Genomic DNA, 18,266 nt, shown 5'->3' on the forward strand with positions numbered 1-18,266 from the left:
ACTGTCTTTTTTTCGTTGTTATGCCATTTATTTAATAGACAAGTAACTTCATCTCTTGAGTGATTAGGTGATTTTCAGTGGTAAACTAATGACACAACACAATACCTTCTCAAAAAAGTATCCAAACGTGAGACAGAAGTAAGAACTGGTGTGTATGCAAAATAAAAAAGTAAACGTGTTACTTGGGATAATTGATTTTATGGCTATTGCAACACCAAGATCTCATATGGAATAGTTTCTTTTCTTAAACTTTCACGAATCTCAGTTCAAACACATGTTAATATCGATTTCCAGGACGGGGCTTCCCGAAGGACAGATAAGATCAATCCTACAGGATATCAGATTGGAGCTGGAACGTCTATTGCCTGGTCTCCAACTCCACTTGGATACTCACCAGTACATGGCAGTGCGGAAAGTGGAAACTTCGGATCTCATTTGGAGCTGTCGTCTCGGCGAGATCTGGAATCAAGATGGTTGTGGTAAGATTTTGGACCCTTGACTAATTAAGATTTCATAATAAATGACAGACGTACCCAAACGTTAGTCAGAGGTGACAATTGTAATGACATACACGTATATTTATACATACCAGAATTTTAAAATGACGCAAATGAAATGCTTGAAATCCACGGAGGATTCAGTTCATTGGTATGTCATGTGATAGTTTCGTTTTTATTCTGTTGTTTCAAAATTGGTCAATTAGATTGCTTTCAGTCGCATTTCTTTTGACTGAAAATACTTGAAACAAAATCAAAATATTTGACCATTGTAACAAAGCTTATTTTTGTCATCCAGTGGCATGTCCCCCAGGGTCGCGGTATGTATCTGATTCCAGTCCTTACTGTGACATCTGTCCCCCGGGAACCTATCAACCATTCGACAGACAAGAAGAGTGCTTTCCTTGTCACGATGACCTCAACTCTAACCCTGGCACCACAGACTCCAAGCAATGTAAGATCCATCTGACCACACCTTAGAAAGTACATACTGACTTGAAGGCTTTGAAGTAAATTTTCTTGAATTTTATCAAACCAAACTAGGTATATTTACAGTATAGCACATTCTTATTGTTCGCCTCTCTGTAAATTAATCAATCTTCTTTTCTTCCGTTAGGTTTTGAAGCGACTGCTCTGGATCAAATGAGTAAGTTCATTATCATCACTGCCTGTACATTTGGATTTGTGTTCCTTGGGATGGCTATCATTCTGTACTTCCAATACAAACGACAGCAAAAGAAGTCACGTGGACTTGGCGGCCTTACAGCTGCCGACGCTCAAAAATACGTCCCACCAAACTTGTTTACGCCACCAGCACCACTTCCTGGCTTGAGTCCGGAACCATCCCAACGAACCATTACCATCTCGAAACCCAAACTTACACCTGATACCAAATCTAAGTTAAAACAGAGTCACCTGTACAGTAACCATGACTACGACGATATGCCATATACTTCAACGTTATCATCACTTCACAATGGATCTGCCAGAACCGTTTACCAAAACGACTTTTCGAACATGTCTCCGCCGGGAAGTCCACGCATGTTGGGCTCGCCCATGACTGACCGAGGCATAAACTCTCCCATGGCTGAACGGGTTATGGGATCGCCTATTTTGGGCTCTCCCGTCACAGACCGTGCTATTTATAACGGAGACTTTAGAAACTTTTCTCCAACTCCAAGGACCAATAGTCTGAGGCGTCCAAGGAACCAGTACCATATGTATGAAGACTAAAACATTGAAACAATTGTTGTAAAAAAGAGCTCAAAAGGTTGTAGTGTCACACATCAAAACTAGAAATTAAAATCAGCCCAGGTAGTGCTACATAAAAGACAAAAATGGATTGATAGAATAACAGAAATGTTTATAGGATTGACCAACCCGAAAAGTATTGCTGAACACGAGTTTACATTTCCTACATTTATTGCAGTATTTTGTGAAAATTGAAGAAACAACAAAAATTCATGAAGCTATCTTACCAAGAAATCGGGATATTGAAAGATGACACATGACCTCCATTTTAATGTTTGATGTCCATTGATGACAATGTATGTGACGTTCACATGTGCGTGTACATGTTAAATGGTTTCATTGGTGAAGGATACTGATGTGATTTGGAAATGGAGGTACACAGTGTACATTATTTTGGATTTATCTTGCTTAGATAATATTGAAAACATATTACAAAGGACGTGACCTCTCGTGTCACCTGACAGGGGCGAGGCCTTTTTTCGCTCAGATGGAAATCAGTGGGAAGACTGCAAAGGATGGATCTATCGTAATCAAGGTGCGATGTAATGGACGTGAAATTGTCGATGTATGTTTAACTGATCCTGGTGAGGATCGTGACAATGTTTTTTCCATATTCTTTTGTGGCAGAATGTGTTTTAACCGTGACGCAGTGGTATACTTATCTCAAGTTTGTACATTTCAAATGACAATCATGAGAGTGAAAAAAAATTGCTGAATATGCTGAGAAATCCAGAAGAATTTCTTCATGAATCATTCCGTAACATTTTAATGTTGTCTTGCTGCTGACACATATCAGTGGAGATAGTGTATACTATAATGCACACGATTTTTATAGGATTTTACCTTTCTTGTATACTATGAAGGATGTTTTTACGCAAAATCTAGCAAGGGAAATGTATTTTATTGGGAAATGTTTCGTTGCGATACTAAGAAGGCCTAGTTGACTGTCTAGTGTTCGTAGGTAGATATACAGAAATCTTATCAGTTTTATTCCATATCATTTGGAGACATGGTGAGTAGAAATGAACATATAAAGAATAGTTTTATCATTGAAAAACAAATTTGGTCTTTTTCATCAAAATGTTACAAAATCTGTTAATGTGTTATTGTCCATATCAGGGTATGAATGTTATCAGTTGTTTCATTATTGTTTTAACATCTAATTGGATTTCTCTATTCATCTATAAGCGGGTAACGTTCAGTATTAGACTCCTTATTGCAGAACCAATGACTCGTCAAAAGTTTGTTAATACATATTGCTTCATTAATGACCTAACACGTGCGGCGTTGTCACACAATCAAGACACTTGTTTGATTGATCTCTATTGTGTTTTAATGAGGAGAAAGTTGTTATCAACCATATTCATAATAACATGGTTTATTCATTAGCATTTTAACGAAGCTTGCTCACCGACTTTATGTTAATGGCATCGTGTTGACAAACGAGTTCAAAGATAGTTTATACCGTAAACTACTTCTTTTTTCAAATTGATAAATAGATGGTCTATTAGAAATTTGCATTTTCTTACAATTAGTAACATTTGAGCCGAAGCTAAACTTTTCTCGTTAAGTTTATTGTCATTATTTCGGGTGTAATTTTCGTATGCACAATGAAACATACTGTCATTTAATGCTACAAAGGTCAATTTTGAAAACTGGTAAAGAAAACATTTTGCTGAATTAAACACAGTAACGCTAATAGTTTTGTTTAAAAGCCGGTTGAAGCCATTTGAAAAAAGTTGTGATAGTTAGATTTCACTTAATTGTAGCCACCTCATGGTAATACCTATTTTTCCACGAAGAAAACAACCAAAACAAAAGGATATTCCGTAAATGAGTATTCCTGCAATATTCTGTATCACCAAAATAATATGTTGTGAGACTTACCGATAGTCGTCAGGGTATACGGTTGAAAGTCCTTCTTTTCATAGATGGATGATCGGTGTGCTTCGTTTATCTGTAACAGGGTTCATAGACGACTTATTGTCGTTGAATGCATGTGGATATTTCCATAGGAGTAGACTTTTATGATAATCTTGAACGTTTATTAAGACATATATTGATATATACCGGGGTTAGTTAGTGTGGCTTTTTAAATTAACTTGTATTTATGAGTTTTGTAAGGCATATCAGTCAAATTTACTGTCAGGAGTTTACCTGAAGTGTCTGATGGATACATTGTCTACTTTAGAGTAGTACTAGAATGAGCACGATACAGATTTTCACTGCCAACAGCTGTCTCATCGATACTCTCAGGGTCCGTCAGTGACGATAGGGACCAATAGAGTTAATGCAGAAAGGCGAATAAATAGGTTAATACACGAAGGTCAAGATAGATATATATCCTATTTGTATTTGTCTTGGAATTACAGGTTGGAGTTCACGATATATACGTACATGTATGTATACTTTGATTAGATTATTGAACTGTGGATGACGGAGTTGCATTAAAAACCTTAACAAAAAATACACCGATATATACATGGTTTAATTTAAGATGCGTATTCTACGTTATGTTAAGTGTGGATTTTGCTATACTTGTAATTAACTGCCTAGAATTTGGGACATATAGGCGGAGAGGATGATATCAATGCTGCAAACGAACATATTCTGTCGGGTTGTTATTTTAACGGAACATTTAGAGTTTCTTTAATTGATTAACTAAATATTAAATCCATATTTCAGTAAAGTTTATATTGGACAGAAGTTTTTCATCGCAGCTGAGAAATATGACTATTGAGCTGGAGCAAAATTTATAAAAGACCAAAACAGGATCATTCCATATTCGGAATCTCTTAATGTAAAAAAAAATGAAATTAAATCATCACTATTTGAGAAATAAGGTTAAGTCTAAAATATGTATGTTTGCAGCAACCAAAACGGTGAATTGATGCGTGATGGTGCTTTTTGTGTTAGAAATTGTGAATCTTGCATACGTAGCCATGGTGATGAAGCATCCATTAATAGAGTGTTGATGCTTTGTGGTGTCTCATAATGCTTGTCTTCTTTAGAAAGTACTAATATTAGGTTTTTCAACCGAATATTTAATGTCATACAATGAACCGTTAATTATTTGTGGGACATAATTTATAAGGATGTAAACTTTATGTTTATCTAATATAATTTTTGCTACTATAGAATTAAAGTCAAAGGCATATCATTTTTTCAAGCTTGAAAATGCGTGTTATTTCACGGTTTAGGAATTATTTGCTCGAGGCATTTGAATGCTCCAGCTATAACATGTCATATAATCAAGCGAAAGAGGTTAAGAGAGGTAACTCGAATAGGCCACACAAAGCGTAGCTAAAAACTAATATTTTTATTACGTAACAGTATCAAATAATGCTTCATGATAGATTTGCATGCCGTATGTCGATATTAACTGTTTGTGATAAAGGAGGCGGAATTATATTTTGATAATGGGAAATCATTTCTCACACACACATAAATAGCCACAGATAATTAAAGCCCAGGTATGTCCGTCAGCATACCAAAGATTGTTGACAAGTGATGACCACCATATCATTAGATTATTATTAGTTGTTAACGAACCCTCAAAATCATTATCAATTAGGAATTATATCTTGTAATATTTTGGCATAAAAATAAAAAAGAAGTGTGTTTATGTGAAATTTAAACAACATATCCAAAAATCGTAATAATAAAAAAACACACACACAAAAATTGGGCTTTACTAATCACTAATTCAGTCATCAGGTTTTAAATATCTTGTATTAATTGATAGCAAGCTATACTAAAGATCAAGGATATTGGACTTTAATGTAATTGTAATTTAAAGCCATATCATATTGGAGCTACAAATGTATTCTCGATTGTTACTGGTACCATATGGAGCAATGCAAAAATTTAGGTGTTACATCAGTGTTTCAAAATGCGTACGTAAATATGAATAATAATTTATGTAAATAACTCACTGGGTCTGCACCTTCGCCTCTCCCATACGCAGATTTGCTGCCTATGTTTACATGTTGTATATAGACATTGTGATACGTACCGACTTGTCCATATGATGGCTTGCTGTATTCTTCGTTTATTGTTTATATAAACAATGGTTGTGTCAATATCTCTGTGCGTAATTTATAATTGTATTTATTGAAACCAATTTTTATTTGCAAATGAAAAGTGAAACTGTGCCATTAATATCATCTTCATTATAACCATTGAACATTAACAATAAAAGTTGTCTATAACGGCGAGTTGTGTTTTATTTATCTCACGTCATTTATACGTTATGAAGTTGTTACCCAATGGTACTGTACTTAAAGAGGCTTCACCGCTGACCAACGGTATTTTCTCTATAAAAAACAGGAGCAGACGAGTAAGTATTTTTCTTCAGTTACTTAAGTTACTTACTTACTTACTTTACACCATTACCAACATTTTGAGCTTCTCATTTTACTTCAAGATAAATATATATTAAAAATAATTATTTGCGTCACGAAAAAAAAATCCATGGCACCCGGCCCTATTTCATTTCAACAAATTTTATTGCAAGTAAGATGCAAATGGATTTGACATCAGGCAAAGCCTATATTAAGCCACTCTGCTCTATAGTATAATGAAGTTACCATGACTGGTCAGTTGTGATTCAACAGGTATTTAAGGCCTGGCGGAGTTAGACAGATAGCAGTCTGCACCGCTCCCTCTTAGTGGGTCAGACAATGTCTTGCACGGCATATATTGTATGTTATATTCATATACAAATATGTATTGTTGCTACTTTGTACATATTCAGGTAAATAAGTTATGAAAATGAATTGTCGACTACAATATTGGAAGTCCAGTCATCATTGCAACAACAAACCATGAAGCCTGCAGTCTACCTTATAACACCTGCAGACACAGTCAACCAACTTTGATAAATAACATTCAACTTTGAAATAGTATAGCCCTGTATGAAATGATCATATGAAATACTGATTGCGCATGCACCAAAAAGCAGAATAAATTATGTTGTATACATTTTTGTGTTAATTAGACACATATATACACGGTTAAACATTACTTGACTTGTCCTGGTCATGGTTTTATTGTTATGATTAATTTTCACATTTGTCTGTTTTGTTTCAATAAATATTCCCAACTTAAGCCCTATTTAATACTCTATAGTGCATCTTCGCAGTCACCTCCCACTACATACACGCTACACTGGAGGCCGTCCTTACATGACCATGGCTGTTAATGGGACGTTAAGTTATCAAACATTTTTCACAGTACTACACTATATATGATTACATAACCACATCAGATAAAACCCAAAATATCAGTCGAAACTCAAATAAGTAGAAAAAAGAGAAGTACAGGAATTTAACCCTAGCGCAAAAACATCTTAACAATCCAATGTTTGAAAAAGTGTGAATTGCACCCTGGAACACCATCCTATGAAAGATATGTGGTATTAGAAGTTTTTCAATGCTTATATAAATGATTGCATTTTGAGAACCAATTGATCACATGCCCATGATAATTCCAGAATGCTGCTGAGATGACAACATAACGTGGAATTCATTAGTCGTTTCCATTTATATGATTTCTAAACTTTCATTTGAAGTAAAAACTTTGATTTACTACAACATTCTTTATGTGAAAGATTAAGTTTCGTATATTTTCCTGATAAGCTCAGGTTTAAGTCACTAGCAAAATAATTATTGTAACAGAAAGTGGTATTATTTATCACAAATAAGAACTAGACCTACATCTGCAATAGTTCCCACAGAGATTCGAAGAAGCTTCAAGGACTGTAATGATTATACAGGGGCTAATATTCAATCGATATAACTTTATGTTTAAGTGATGTTTCAGGAAATATTACATAATGATTGGCAAACATGTATGTAAAATTCCGTGTCTACTTATTAAGATTTCCTAAAATCTGAGTGAAGCAACGAGAAATTATTGTTTTATTTTTCTATTGTAAAATTTTTCTTATGCAGAATGAAACGGAAAGTTACCGATATATTGATTTATGTTAGAAAGGAATCAATTCCCACGTGTAGTAATAGGTACGAACAAAATAGTCAAAATAAAGAAAAATTATATCCGTTGAATGATGACCTGTACACTAACCTTATGTTGATAAGAACGGTAAGGAACACCCTGTCATGACCTTACGACACCTGACATGACAAGCATTAATAGAAAATCATCCTCGTCATAACAAACCATTCGTGATGTCAAATGAAGACCATAGCGTCGTCACGGATGAAGATAATGAAACAAATACCTTCTCAAAAAGTTTCCCTGTGATGGACAGTTTTGAACCTATAGAGTATTATGGTGTTTCAAAGGATGATAACAATGCAGGGAATAAGAATGTACCATGGTCTTCCAGACTGGATTTTATTGTGTCCCTTTTAGGGATGTCCTTAGGTCTCAGTGACATCTGGAGGGTGCCGTACCTAGTCTACAGAAATGGCGGCGGTGAGTTTCTGATCATTTTGTTTTATCTTCTTTTTTTGTAATATCTTTTACTTTATACTCAAATATTGGCTTTGCAATTCAGATTCTACCAAAACTCCGATAAGATTAGATAAAAAAAGTTCTAAGAAAGACTAGCGCTCGATTGTGTGTGGGTGTTTTTTACATCCAATTATGACTAACAGACAAGGTCATTCAAGGATGGTATGACAAGGAGACAACAGGATTACATACCGGAGGCCCAAACATTCACACACTGAACACCATTACACACAAGAGAGGCCTTCCTTATTCTGGATAGGAAGTTAAACCTAATAACCAAACATGGTAGGGGTGGGAATAGTAACATAACTGATTTCAGTAAATATCAGTGTTAAAGCTAGCTCCAAACGTGAAAATCATATCAAAAGACATTAAAATAGATACAATGATGTTATTTGCACCTGGGCTCACTAGTTTTAACACATGTCACTTTGACCTAAATTACATGAACTACAGCTTTCGTTTATGTGCCCTTTATCACAAGATGACATCTGCTTTGTTTCTCCCACAAGCACTATATTAAGATATAATATTACATTACTGAAAACATAGATGTCATTGACCTTTATAAGCGACACATTTTAGTTGTTTTAACTTGTAATATTTACATATCAACTTTTTATTGCTTTTTTCACTCCATATGATCTAAGACTCAGCAGCACATCGTTACCGGTCATAAGTAAACCTGCTGCGTTGATCATAAAAGGCGACTTAATTTAGGATCTTATCTGTATTCTTCTCTTCTCGATAACGTCTTTCTTGACACCGCCTCGTGCTTGGCCCCGAGTCGAACACTCGCCTTGTGAGATAGGCTCTGGGTTACCAGTATACCTCGGTGATATATGTACATTCAAACTTACCTCGACAAGTGTATTTGGGGTTAAGTGACACCCAAAACGTGACAAAATATTACTTCACTAATGTTGACATGGTAAAGTCAACTAATCACTGTCACAATGGCTGTCCCATCTTGTGGGGGTATATCGTCTTTGATAAACGGTTTTCGTGATCAAAATATGTTTTTGTTTGTTTGTTTGTTTGTTTGTTTGTTTGATTAATTAACGTCCTATTAAGGACGGTCTCCCATTTATGCGGTGTGTGTTTTGGGAGACTGCGGTATATTCCTGTTATGTCTTCTTGTATAGAAAACGCCAGAGCTTTGCGGATAATTATATCATAATGCTGACCATAGATTCCATTAAAATATAATTTTATGCCTAAACATCACTATGAAATAATAAGCAAAGGTGTAACAATTAAAGAGCAGTTCACACACACAAAACACGGTAAAAAAAACAGTCAATCACACAATGTGATCCAGGTTTGATTTACTTATGTTTCTCTTGTAATTGATGTGAGAGTATACGTTTTGCAAGAAATATTTCAAAAAACACATACATGTTATACTCTGGTGCGATAATATGCAGAGACTTACGCTATCACCAACAACATTATGTTTGAAACAATTTTGTTTAATTTGAATTAAGCATTTATGTGAATAGATTATTTGTATATGTTACTACAGGGGCCTTCCTGATCCCATACATCGTTCTATTATTGGTGTGCGGATTGCCGCTTTACTATATGGAGATCGAAATGTCACAATTCTCCGGAATGGGGCTTTACAGGGTGTGGGACTTCGCTCCGTTATTTAGAGGTAAGCGATATACTTCGTAATATTAATAAGGATATCCTTAATTCACTACCCATGTAGTGTATTATGGTTCACACCGCCTGTAACAAGTACCGGATTTCACTACACTTTGTGTAGCTTCCCAAGGAAGAGCAACCGATGTAATTAAATATTTATATTTCAAATGACCGACATAAGGAGCGACAAGTACATGTCACAAATGTGGAATCCAGTCCTTCCAATTATTAACTTCAATTCTAAAGCTGTCAGCAGTTGATTTTATACATTGAAAAGTGAAAATTCATGTATAACCAGAAAAAAATCACCAAGAAATACGATAACATAATTACCGAGTGTCATCTTGTATGTACATGTATTTTGATTATGAAAAACACGTTGGAGTGCAATCAATGTATATATCTCTAAGAGTACTTTAAATAAATTTTGATTTTGCCTCACTATTACATGACAAAGGAATTCAATTATTATGTCTAACTGGAGTTTATCAATATTTTAAAATACTACTGGCGTATTGCAGATACAAGGAACTGATTGGACAGTTTTATGTTTCAGGTATATGTATAACAATGTTCATTCTTGGTGGGGTCAGCATGTCCATCTACCCGACCATGCGCGCATGGACCATAGAGTTCCTTGTCAACTCCTTCCGGTCATCACTACCCTGGTCAAGTTGTAACAACACGTGGAACACTGACCGTTGTGTTGAGGTCAAAATAGCCAGAGGTGCCTATCGTAACATATCGGCAGTGGTAAGTGAAGACATGAAGGTCGAAATGTTATTTAATATCAATACCGGAATTGATTCAAGGGGATGTTGGACGATAAGGTTAATTTCTATAACATTTTTGGTGAATTTTACTAGAAATTATAATAAAAAACTAAATTGAATAAAAACGGGAGATGACGGATCAAAGAAATATAAAATGAAAGCAAACTACTTTCAAATACTAGTACACTATTGAATGTCACTTTTTTCAAAGTCAAAATGAGAATATCCAGTGAAAATATCACTTACATTTCCACCATAAAACCTTATATATTTCACTGCGACAAAAAGATTGAATGTCACTTTTTTCAAAGTCAAAATGAGAATATCCAGTGAAAATATCACTTACATTTCCACCATAAAACCTTATATATTTCACTGCGACAAAAAGTAATAATAACTATTCTAACATAATTCACAGCTAGCCAATGTAACGGTATATCCAGCGATGGCAGAGGAGACTATGTCCGCCGCTGAGGAATTTTGGCAGTAAGTTTGATATAGTTATGATGGTCTGTAGGATAGAATGGACGAATGAGTCAATGCAAATATCTTCTTTGAGGCATTACAATTTATTACCGAAAATATCTTTCCTTTGAATTACAATTTTGTCGTCAATTTAAGTTTTAACCGTGTCACAATTTCTTTACTAAACATTTAACGAAATATGAAATATCTTTGTAAAACTAAACTCAATGTGTAATTTTATCAATCATTACTTGCTTTAATATCTGCTTATAAAGACAAAACACAAACTTTGCTGTCTTCACGTTTTATGTAGAAATCTTTTGATAATTGTCGGTCTTGCCATTTTATCTATTTTTAGACATCATGTCCTTGACCTTTCCACTGGAATAGATGACGTTGGTCCGATCAACTGGCGGTATGTCCTTTATCTTGTCATCACCCATATCCTCGTCTACTTGTCCCTGGTGAAGAGCGTCAAGTCTTTTGGTAAGGTAAGGAGTTTACTTTATATATGTCTACCTGTCCCTGGTGAAGAGCGTCAAGTCTTTTGGTAAGGTAAGGGGTTTACTTTATATATGTCTACTTGTCCCTGGTGAAGAGCGTCAAGTCTTTTGGTAAGATAAGGAGTTTACTTTATATATGTCTACCTGTCCCTGGTGAAGAGCGTCAAGTCTTTTGGTAAGGTAAGGGGTTTACTTGATATATGTCTACCTGTCCCTGGTGAAGAGCGTCAAGTCTTTTGGTAAGGTAAGGAGTTTACTTTATATATGTCTACCTGTCCCTGGTGAAGAGCGTCAAGTCTTTTGGTAAGGTAAGGAGTTTACTTTATATATGTCTACTTGTCCCTGGTGAAGAGCGTCAAGTGTTTTGGTAAGGTAAGGAGTTTACTTTATACATGTCTCCTTGTCCCTGGTGAAGAGCGTCAAGTCTTTTGGTAAGGTAAGGAGTTTACTTTATATATGTCTACTTGTCCCTTGTGAAGAGCGTCAAGTCTTTTGGTAAGGTAAGGAGTTTACTTTATATATGTCTACCTGTCCCTGGTGAAGAGCGTCAAGTCTTTTGGTAAGATAAGGAGTTTACTTTATATATGTCTACCTGTCCCTGGTGAAGAGCGTCAAGTCTTTTGGTAAGGTAAGGGGTTTACTTGATATATGTCTACCTGTCCCTGGTGAAGAGCGTCAAGTCTTTTGGTAAGGTAAGGAGTTTACTTTATATATGTCTACCTGTCCCTGGTGAAGAGCGTCAAGTCTTTTGGTAAGGTAAGGAGTTTACTTTATATATGTCTACTTGTCCCTGGTGAAGAGCGTCAAGTGTTTTGGTAAGGTAAGGAGTTTACTTTATACATGTCTCCTTGTCCCTGGTGAAGAGCGTCAAGTCTTTTGGTAAGGTAAGGAGTTTACTTTATATATGTCTACCTGTCCCTGGTGAAGAGCGTCAAGTCTTTTGGTAAGGTAAGGAGTTTACTTTATATATGTCTACTTGTCCCTTGTGAAGAGCGGCAAGTCTTTTGGTTAGGTAAGGAGTTTACTTTATATATGACTACTCCGCTCGTAATCCGTTAAAGCAATAAAACACCCGTCAGCTTTTGTGATTACCAAAAAGATTATACTGTTATTACAGTCGGAATATGCAATTAGTCATCAGATTGAAAGCATTATCTGCTTTCTTTGATTTTTAAAACAAATATTTCCTGCTATTTCCCTTCTTTTTATTGCGTTAACAGTTTGCTGTCATCTATTTCCCGATCGCATTATGTTCTTGAAATTAGCAAATAAAAATTAATTATTTTTCAATTATATAAAATAATTAAGTAAAATGATTTTGATCTAGCATCCAAATTATTTTTTGCGATATTCACATTGTAGAGATCTAAACAAATCGGCACTTACCTTTGATTAATCAATACTTATATATTGATAATAAACAGGTAATGTATGTGACAGCGTTACTCCCTATATTCCTGGTCCTAGTCATTTGGATTAGGGCCCTGTTGTTACCCGGTGCTCTGGCGGGTATGGCATACTTCATCACTCCAGACTTCTCCGTACTCTCAAACACCAAAGTAAGGACTAACTAGAGAAACTAATCAAAGTATGACATTTCAGTCTTTTCTTGATGATTTCTCATCCCTATTCATCTTGTGGAAAAATCCATTAATTGCGCTAATCCTTTGTCGTTAATAAGATTGTCTTATTTAAAAAAAAAACTGTTATTATCATTAGCGAATAAATTACAGAAACCACATTCGTAAATCAAATATCATGATCCACGGTGTTTTAACATTAACACATCACACCAGTTATATTTCAATGGCTGATATTGAAAGTAACAATCATATCAGTTCATAGAAACACTGACAAACCATTGAATAAGTCTACTATTTTGTCTGGGTCCGTCCACTTTTCCATACTTTACTGTGTTAAATAGGTATGGATAGAGGCGGGGTTCATGGCCTTCTATACCCTCGGGCCTGGCTGGGGAGGACTAGCAACGTTCGGATGTCACAACAAATTCAACGAGAACATCATGACGTACGCATGCGTAATCTCGGCAATTGGTCGTGTTCTGATTGCCCTGCTTTTTCAACAACTTTATACATAATTTTCATGATATCTGTTACAATGAAACTCGATAGTTTTGGGAGTCCGATAGTATGGAGCTAAATTTAAAAAAAAAATTGAGTATACATTGAAGCAATGTTCAGTGTTAGCGCTATCAGGATATGAATGTGCAGCTGTGCTTACATATCAATCGACTACATTGAAATTGAATTGGTCATATTCCAGTAGATATTAAACAACATTTTAAAAAACTGTAGTACACTTACCATTGTGCTTGATCTTTGATAGTACATCACTTGTGAAATATGCAAAACAACCATTGCTGAAGCCTCTGGTACCCTTGATACTGAACCGGTTTTTTATACGAAAAAAATCTAAATGACAACCAAATCTTGACCATTCCTATATATCGTTCCTGTAGCTAGGGTATCGGTTATCAAGTAAATGTGATAAATCATGTTGCTAGTAGTTCAGCTTAGTGATAGGTCTTCCATGTTGAGGTGAAAAACAATTTGGCCCATTGACCAAGTTAAATTGTTACATGTTTGTCTGCTATTTCTGTTACAGTGACGTCACAATTACCACGATTGTAGTGGTTCTATTTGGACTATTGAACGGACTAGTGGTGTTTGCTGTGGTCGGCGTTATGGCCGAGGAGTCGGGCATACCAGTCACAGACATTATAACGTCTGGTAATTACTTATACAATGCACACATTATATGCTTGCTGTGCCAATTATTAATTGTATCAAATATCAGTATTTACACTTATATCGTTTCGTGAGATATCAAAAAATCGTTCGATAACAAATTCAATAGGACGTTAGTGTGTTTCATCAAGGACGTATATGACTTATAATTCCTTGGTTTCATCGATACAGTTATCATGCGAAAACATCATTTTTTCACGCTGCATTTTAGTTAAGAAATTCATATTGAATAGTGTCGAGGAGAATTGAGAATTGAGACAAATTGTTCCCCTATGGACAGGTGGATTTTCTCTAGGCTTTGTGGCGTACCCCCAGGCCCTTACCTACCTACCTTTACCTCAGGTCTGGGCAGTGTTGTTCTTCTTAGCACTGCTAATGCCTGGTATGGACATGCAGGTAAATATTTTTTTCGCTTTCACGTTATGATATTACAATGCATGTCAATAACAATGGAATTACGATACATGATGATCTATTCCTGGATATGGATTTATTTTGTTTATGTCATCCGACCGACGATATGTAGGATAGAAATAATTTGCAGTTGATTATGTTATAGACCGTGACATTTGAACCTATGATGAATATATTGGAGGAAGCATTTCCGAGACTACGAAGACGTCGATTGGTTGTCTTAGGTGTCATATTTATCGTCGTGTTCCTGTGTGAGCTTCCTTTCCTAACTAGGGTAATTACAGTCTTTTCAGTAATCTTTTAAATGTATTTTAATGAGGAAAATAACATGAGATATTTTGCAATTGTGTATTTCTTTGATTAAAGTAACGTCCTATTACCAGCCTGGGTCATGTAAGGACGGCCTCTCCTGTATTCGGTATGTTGCGTGTATGAAGTGCATGGTGCGTTTTAAGGAGACTGCGCTATAATTGTGTTTTGTCAGCTTGTATAGTGAAACTGTTGCCCTATTTATTGTGCTTTATCACTAAAGCATGTCACTGAAGACACCCAGCAAAACAATGATTAAATTTGATACATAAAGATAAAACTGATAAGTAGAGAAGTAACCCAGGTTTTAAAACAATTTAAGTTTGATATGGAATTCTGTATCTACTGTGCTATTGTGATTAATAGAATCTTTCACCCTCTTTGGGGTGAGACAGGAGATCACAACCCTCGGAATAAAATTCTTAAGCTGTCAAACACTTGACAAAGCTTCGTGTTTGACGACTTAAGAATCTTACTCCTCGGGTTGAAATTCCCCTGTCTCACCCAAAAGAGGGTGAAAGATTCTTTTCTCTTACCCCGTGCATCACTTTGTATCTCTAATAAACGTGTCACTTATGTTAGCGATGATGACGAAATTTCAATGAATCGTCGTCTTTGTAACGCCATTTAATTGTTGTCGTGACGTTATAATACTATTACCCCGACGTCATGATACTGTTTTCTTGACGTAATACAATTGTTGAGCACGTGCAAAAATCTCGTGTAGCTCATCTTTACCCTAGGGTGAGATAGAAAAATCTCACACCGGTAAAACTGTGTATATCCTTGTCTGGGGTAAGAGAATAGATGTTCAGCACCCATGGCCAATCTGAGCCTAGCATGTGCGCCATTAAAACATTGATATTTTTTAAACATAAGTAACATCTCGCAACATACTTTCGATTTGCCTTACTAGGCAGGAGCTTACATCTTCCAGCTGATGGACTGGTACGGGGCAGCCTTCAGTGTGGTAGCCAACGCTCTCCTTGAAGCTGTCGTCTTCTTCTGGATATACGGCAAGCACACACATCACTTAACATTAATTTACATTTTTATCGAGATATCGACGGTTTTTCATTTCATCTGCCTACCAATTCATACTAGAGCATACTCGTTTGACTTGTCATTGAGATATATTGTCCATAGTAATTATATCCATTGTTTTATGTAATAAAATTTAATATTAAAATTATGAGTTTTTCCTTTGTGTACGATCAGCATATTCATTACTAATATATATTTCGATATGTTCCTTTTGAAGGAGGAGATCGAATAAGCCGCGATGCCATTATGATGTTTGGATGTCCACTTCCGGCCTTCATCAGGATCAGCGGATCTTACATCACTCCCGTGGCTTTATCTGTATGTGTCATCATGATACGTAGTATGTTATTCACATTACAATACATACAACGAAACTATAGTTTTGTCTACGTTACAAACACGATGTTTTCTTTGCACAACCGATTTCTCCGGAATAAATGATGTTTAAATCAGTTTGTTTGGAATCTTCTCCGTTATCTCTTGGGCCTAACTTAAGTAGAAGGGTGTCGCACAAAGAATAAGATAATTTCACTTTTGTAATTATTTCTGATTTTAAAGACAATTGAATAATGTAGTTTTACATGGTTTTCTGTCAATACGGTATTGATACAGCATCTATCTAATTCTTCTTTCTTATTCTTCTTCTTAGTTGCTGTTGGTGATTAGTTTCTTTTCCTACCGGCCTCCAACCTACGGGACCTACATCTACCCTGACTACTGTAACGTAATTGGCTGGATATTAGTCACACTGACTGTCACACCCTTCTTTGTGACGTTTATTGCACTCTTGGTACAGTCTACAGGGAATCTGACACAGGTACGGAATAATACAAACACTTGGTTGGGTTTGATTTATTAGGTTTAATAGTTAGGAGGATCGTGGATAAAACATTTTGGGAATATTAAGTTAATCTTTTAAAATTGTTTTATAGTATTTGTGAAGTCAGAAATGTTTACACTCTGAACGTTTAATCTATACCCTAATTCCGTAAAGCTGATAAAAAAAATACCGTGATATGGTTTTTTTTGTTCCAGCGTTTGCGTAAAACCGCTTCGCCGATGTCAACCTGGTGCCCAATTCAACCAAACTTTAGACAGCCGTACCGGAGATCAGAAATATCACGTAACTGTTCATTCCTGAATTTAGCTTGGTTCAATTTGACGGGGCGTGGCGGTCTAGATAGGGATACTAAGATGTTTATTTGTGAAGACGATGAATATGCGGCTATGAGAAATATACATATTGATAAAATGATATAATCATTGATGATTGTTATGTTGTCATTATAATGCGGTATTAAAATCTAAGAATGAGACACACATTCGTTTATTTCAGCCCTATCGAAAATGCGTACGGAATTTAATTTAGAATCTTGTCATATATGTATATAACGGACTGAGATCACATCCATTAATTTTTTATGAAGTTTTATCAAACTGTAACAGCCATGGTTCATTCTAAGTTCCGCTGTCACGTGATTGTGATTTGATGTTGATTTGAAAGGTCAGTGTTGTCGATAACACGTAAACGATTTAGTCGTCGGTAGTGCCCGGTTCTATTTTTCTAAATGCAGTATTAATGTATCGTTACACATTCTAGTTCTGCGGATAATTATCTTATTGATGTTATAGTATTGCAATTTACGACTCCATATAAAGTGTGTAGTGTGAAATTACTTCAATCACGTATGCATGGCAATATAATATACTAGTACTGTCAGTATATGTGTAAAAAAATACATCACCACACCGTATTTTAAATTAAAAAAAAAATAAAAATAACAGAAAATCTGTCATGACATCAAATTAATTTATAGTGCAGTATTATATTGTATTGGTATCATTTAAATGCAATTCTTTACTTACATTTATATGCAATGTAGTTGACATAAACTCAAATGACTGCGCCAGTAATCCCCCACCACATACTATATCACACAGCGGTTTCATTATAGGACATGTCATGAACGAAATTTCACCTAAACGTGGCTTAGATACCTTTGTCATTAGGTACATGTAACATCTATTAACAGTATATACGAAAATCAAGGGACGATGACACGAAATAGGAACCTGACAACAATGATTCTAATAAAAAAATAACAGAACAGC

The 18,266-nt window shown here is 35.5% G+C and overlaps 2 protein-coding genes and 1 long non-coding RNA gene across 3 annotated transcripts in view; 2 read left to right on the plus strand and 1 right to left on the minus strand.

Moving 5' to 3' along the window:
- Positions 1-5,959, plus strand: part of LOC138315818 (low-density lipoprotein receptor-related protein 5-like) — a 130,995-nt gene extending 125,036 nt beyond the window's left edge. Inside the window, exons 26-28 of the mRNA XM_069257106.1 lie at positions 295-479; positions 796-951; positions 1,114-5,959. Coding sequence (XP_069113207.1) covers positions 295-479; positions 796-951; positions 1,114-1,730 — 958 coding nt within the window. The 3' untranslated portion in view covers positions 1,731-5,959. The remainder of the gene's footprint in view (positions 1-294; positions 480-795; positions 952-1,113) is intronic.
- LOC138315820 (uncharacterized) lies at positions 350-9,150 on the minus strand. Its single transcript, XR_011207528.1, has 3 exons — positions 9,089-9,150; positions 3,636-3,705; positions 350-459 (listed from the first exon to the last, which is right to left on the minus strand). It is a non-coding gene; the product is annotated as an uncharacterized lncRNA (long non-coding RNA).
- On the plus strand, positions 7,868-17,419 carry LOC138315819 (creatine transporter-like). The gene is made up of 14 exons (XM_069257107.1): positions 7,868-8,189; positions 9,754-9,885; positions 10,435-10,631; positions 11,070-11,137; positions 11,475-11,607; positions 13,044-13,178; positions 13,544-13,647; positions 14,245-14,369; positions 14,668-14,783; positions 14,947-15,075; positions 16,027-16,126; positions 16,372-16,472; positions 16,804-16,971; positions 17,190-17,419. Exons 1-14 carry the CDS (start codon positions 7,940-7,942, stop codon positions 17,412-17,414), a joined length of 1,983 nt encoding a protein of 660 aa, XP_069113208.1. The 5' UTR covers positions 7,868-7,939; the 3' UTR covers positions 17,415-17,419.
- Positions 17,420-18,266: the final 847 nt, after the last annotated feature.

The sequence above is a fragment of the Argopecten irradians genome, chromosome 2, assembly GCF_041381155.1.
Source record: "Argopecten irradians isolate NY chromosome 2, Ai_NY, whole genome shotgun sequence".
Lineage (NCBI taxonomy): Eukaryota > Metazoa > Mollusca > Bivalvia > Pectinida > Pectinidae > Argopecten > Argopecten irradians.

Excerpts from the sequence above, each read along its gene's own strand:
- LOC138315819 (XM_069257107.1), top strand. The coding sequence starts at position 7,940 with ATGTCAAATGAAGACCATAGCGTCGTCACGGATGAAGATAATGAAACA. Across the intron at positions 8,190-9,753 it reads AGTCTACAGAAATGGCGGCG|GGGCCTTCCTGATCCCATAC; the intron begins GTGAGTTTCTGA and ends ATGTTACTACAG. Across the intron at positions 15,076-16,026 it reads AGCTTCCTTTCCTAACTAGG|GCAGGAGCTTACATCTTCCA; the intron begins GTAATTACAGTC and ends TTGCCTTACTAG.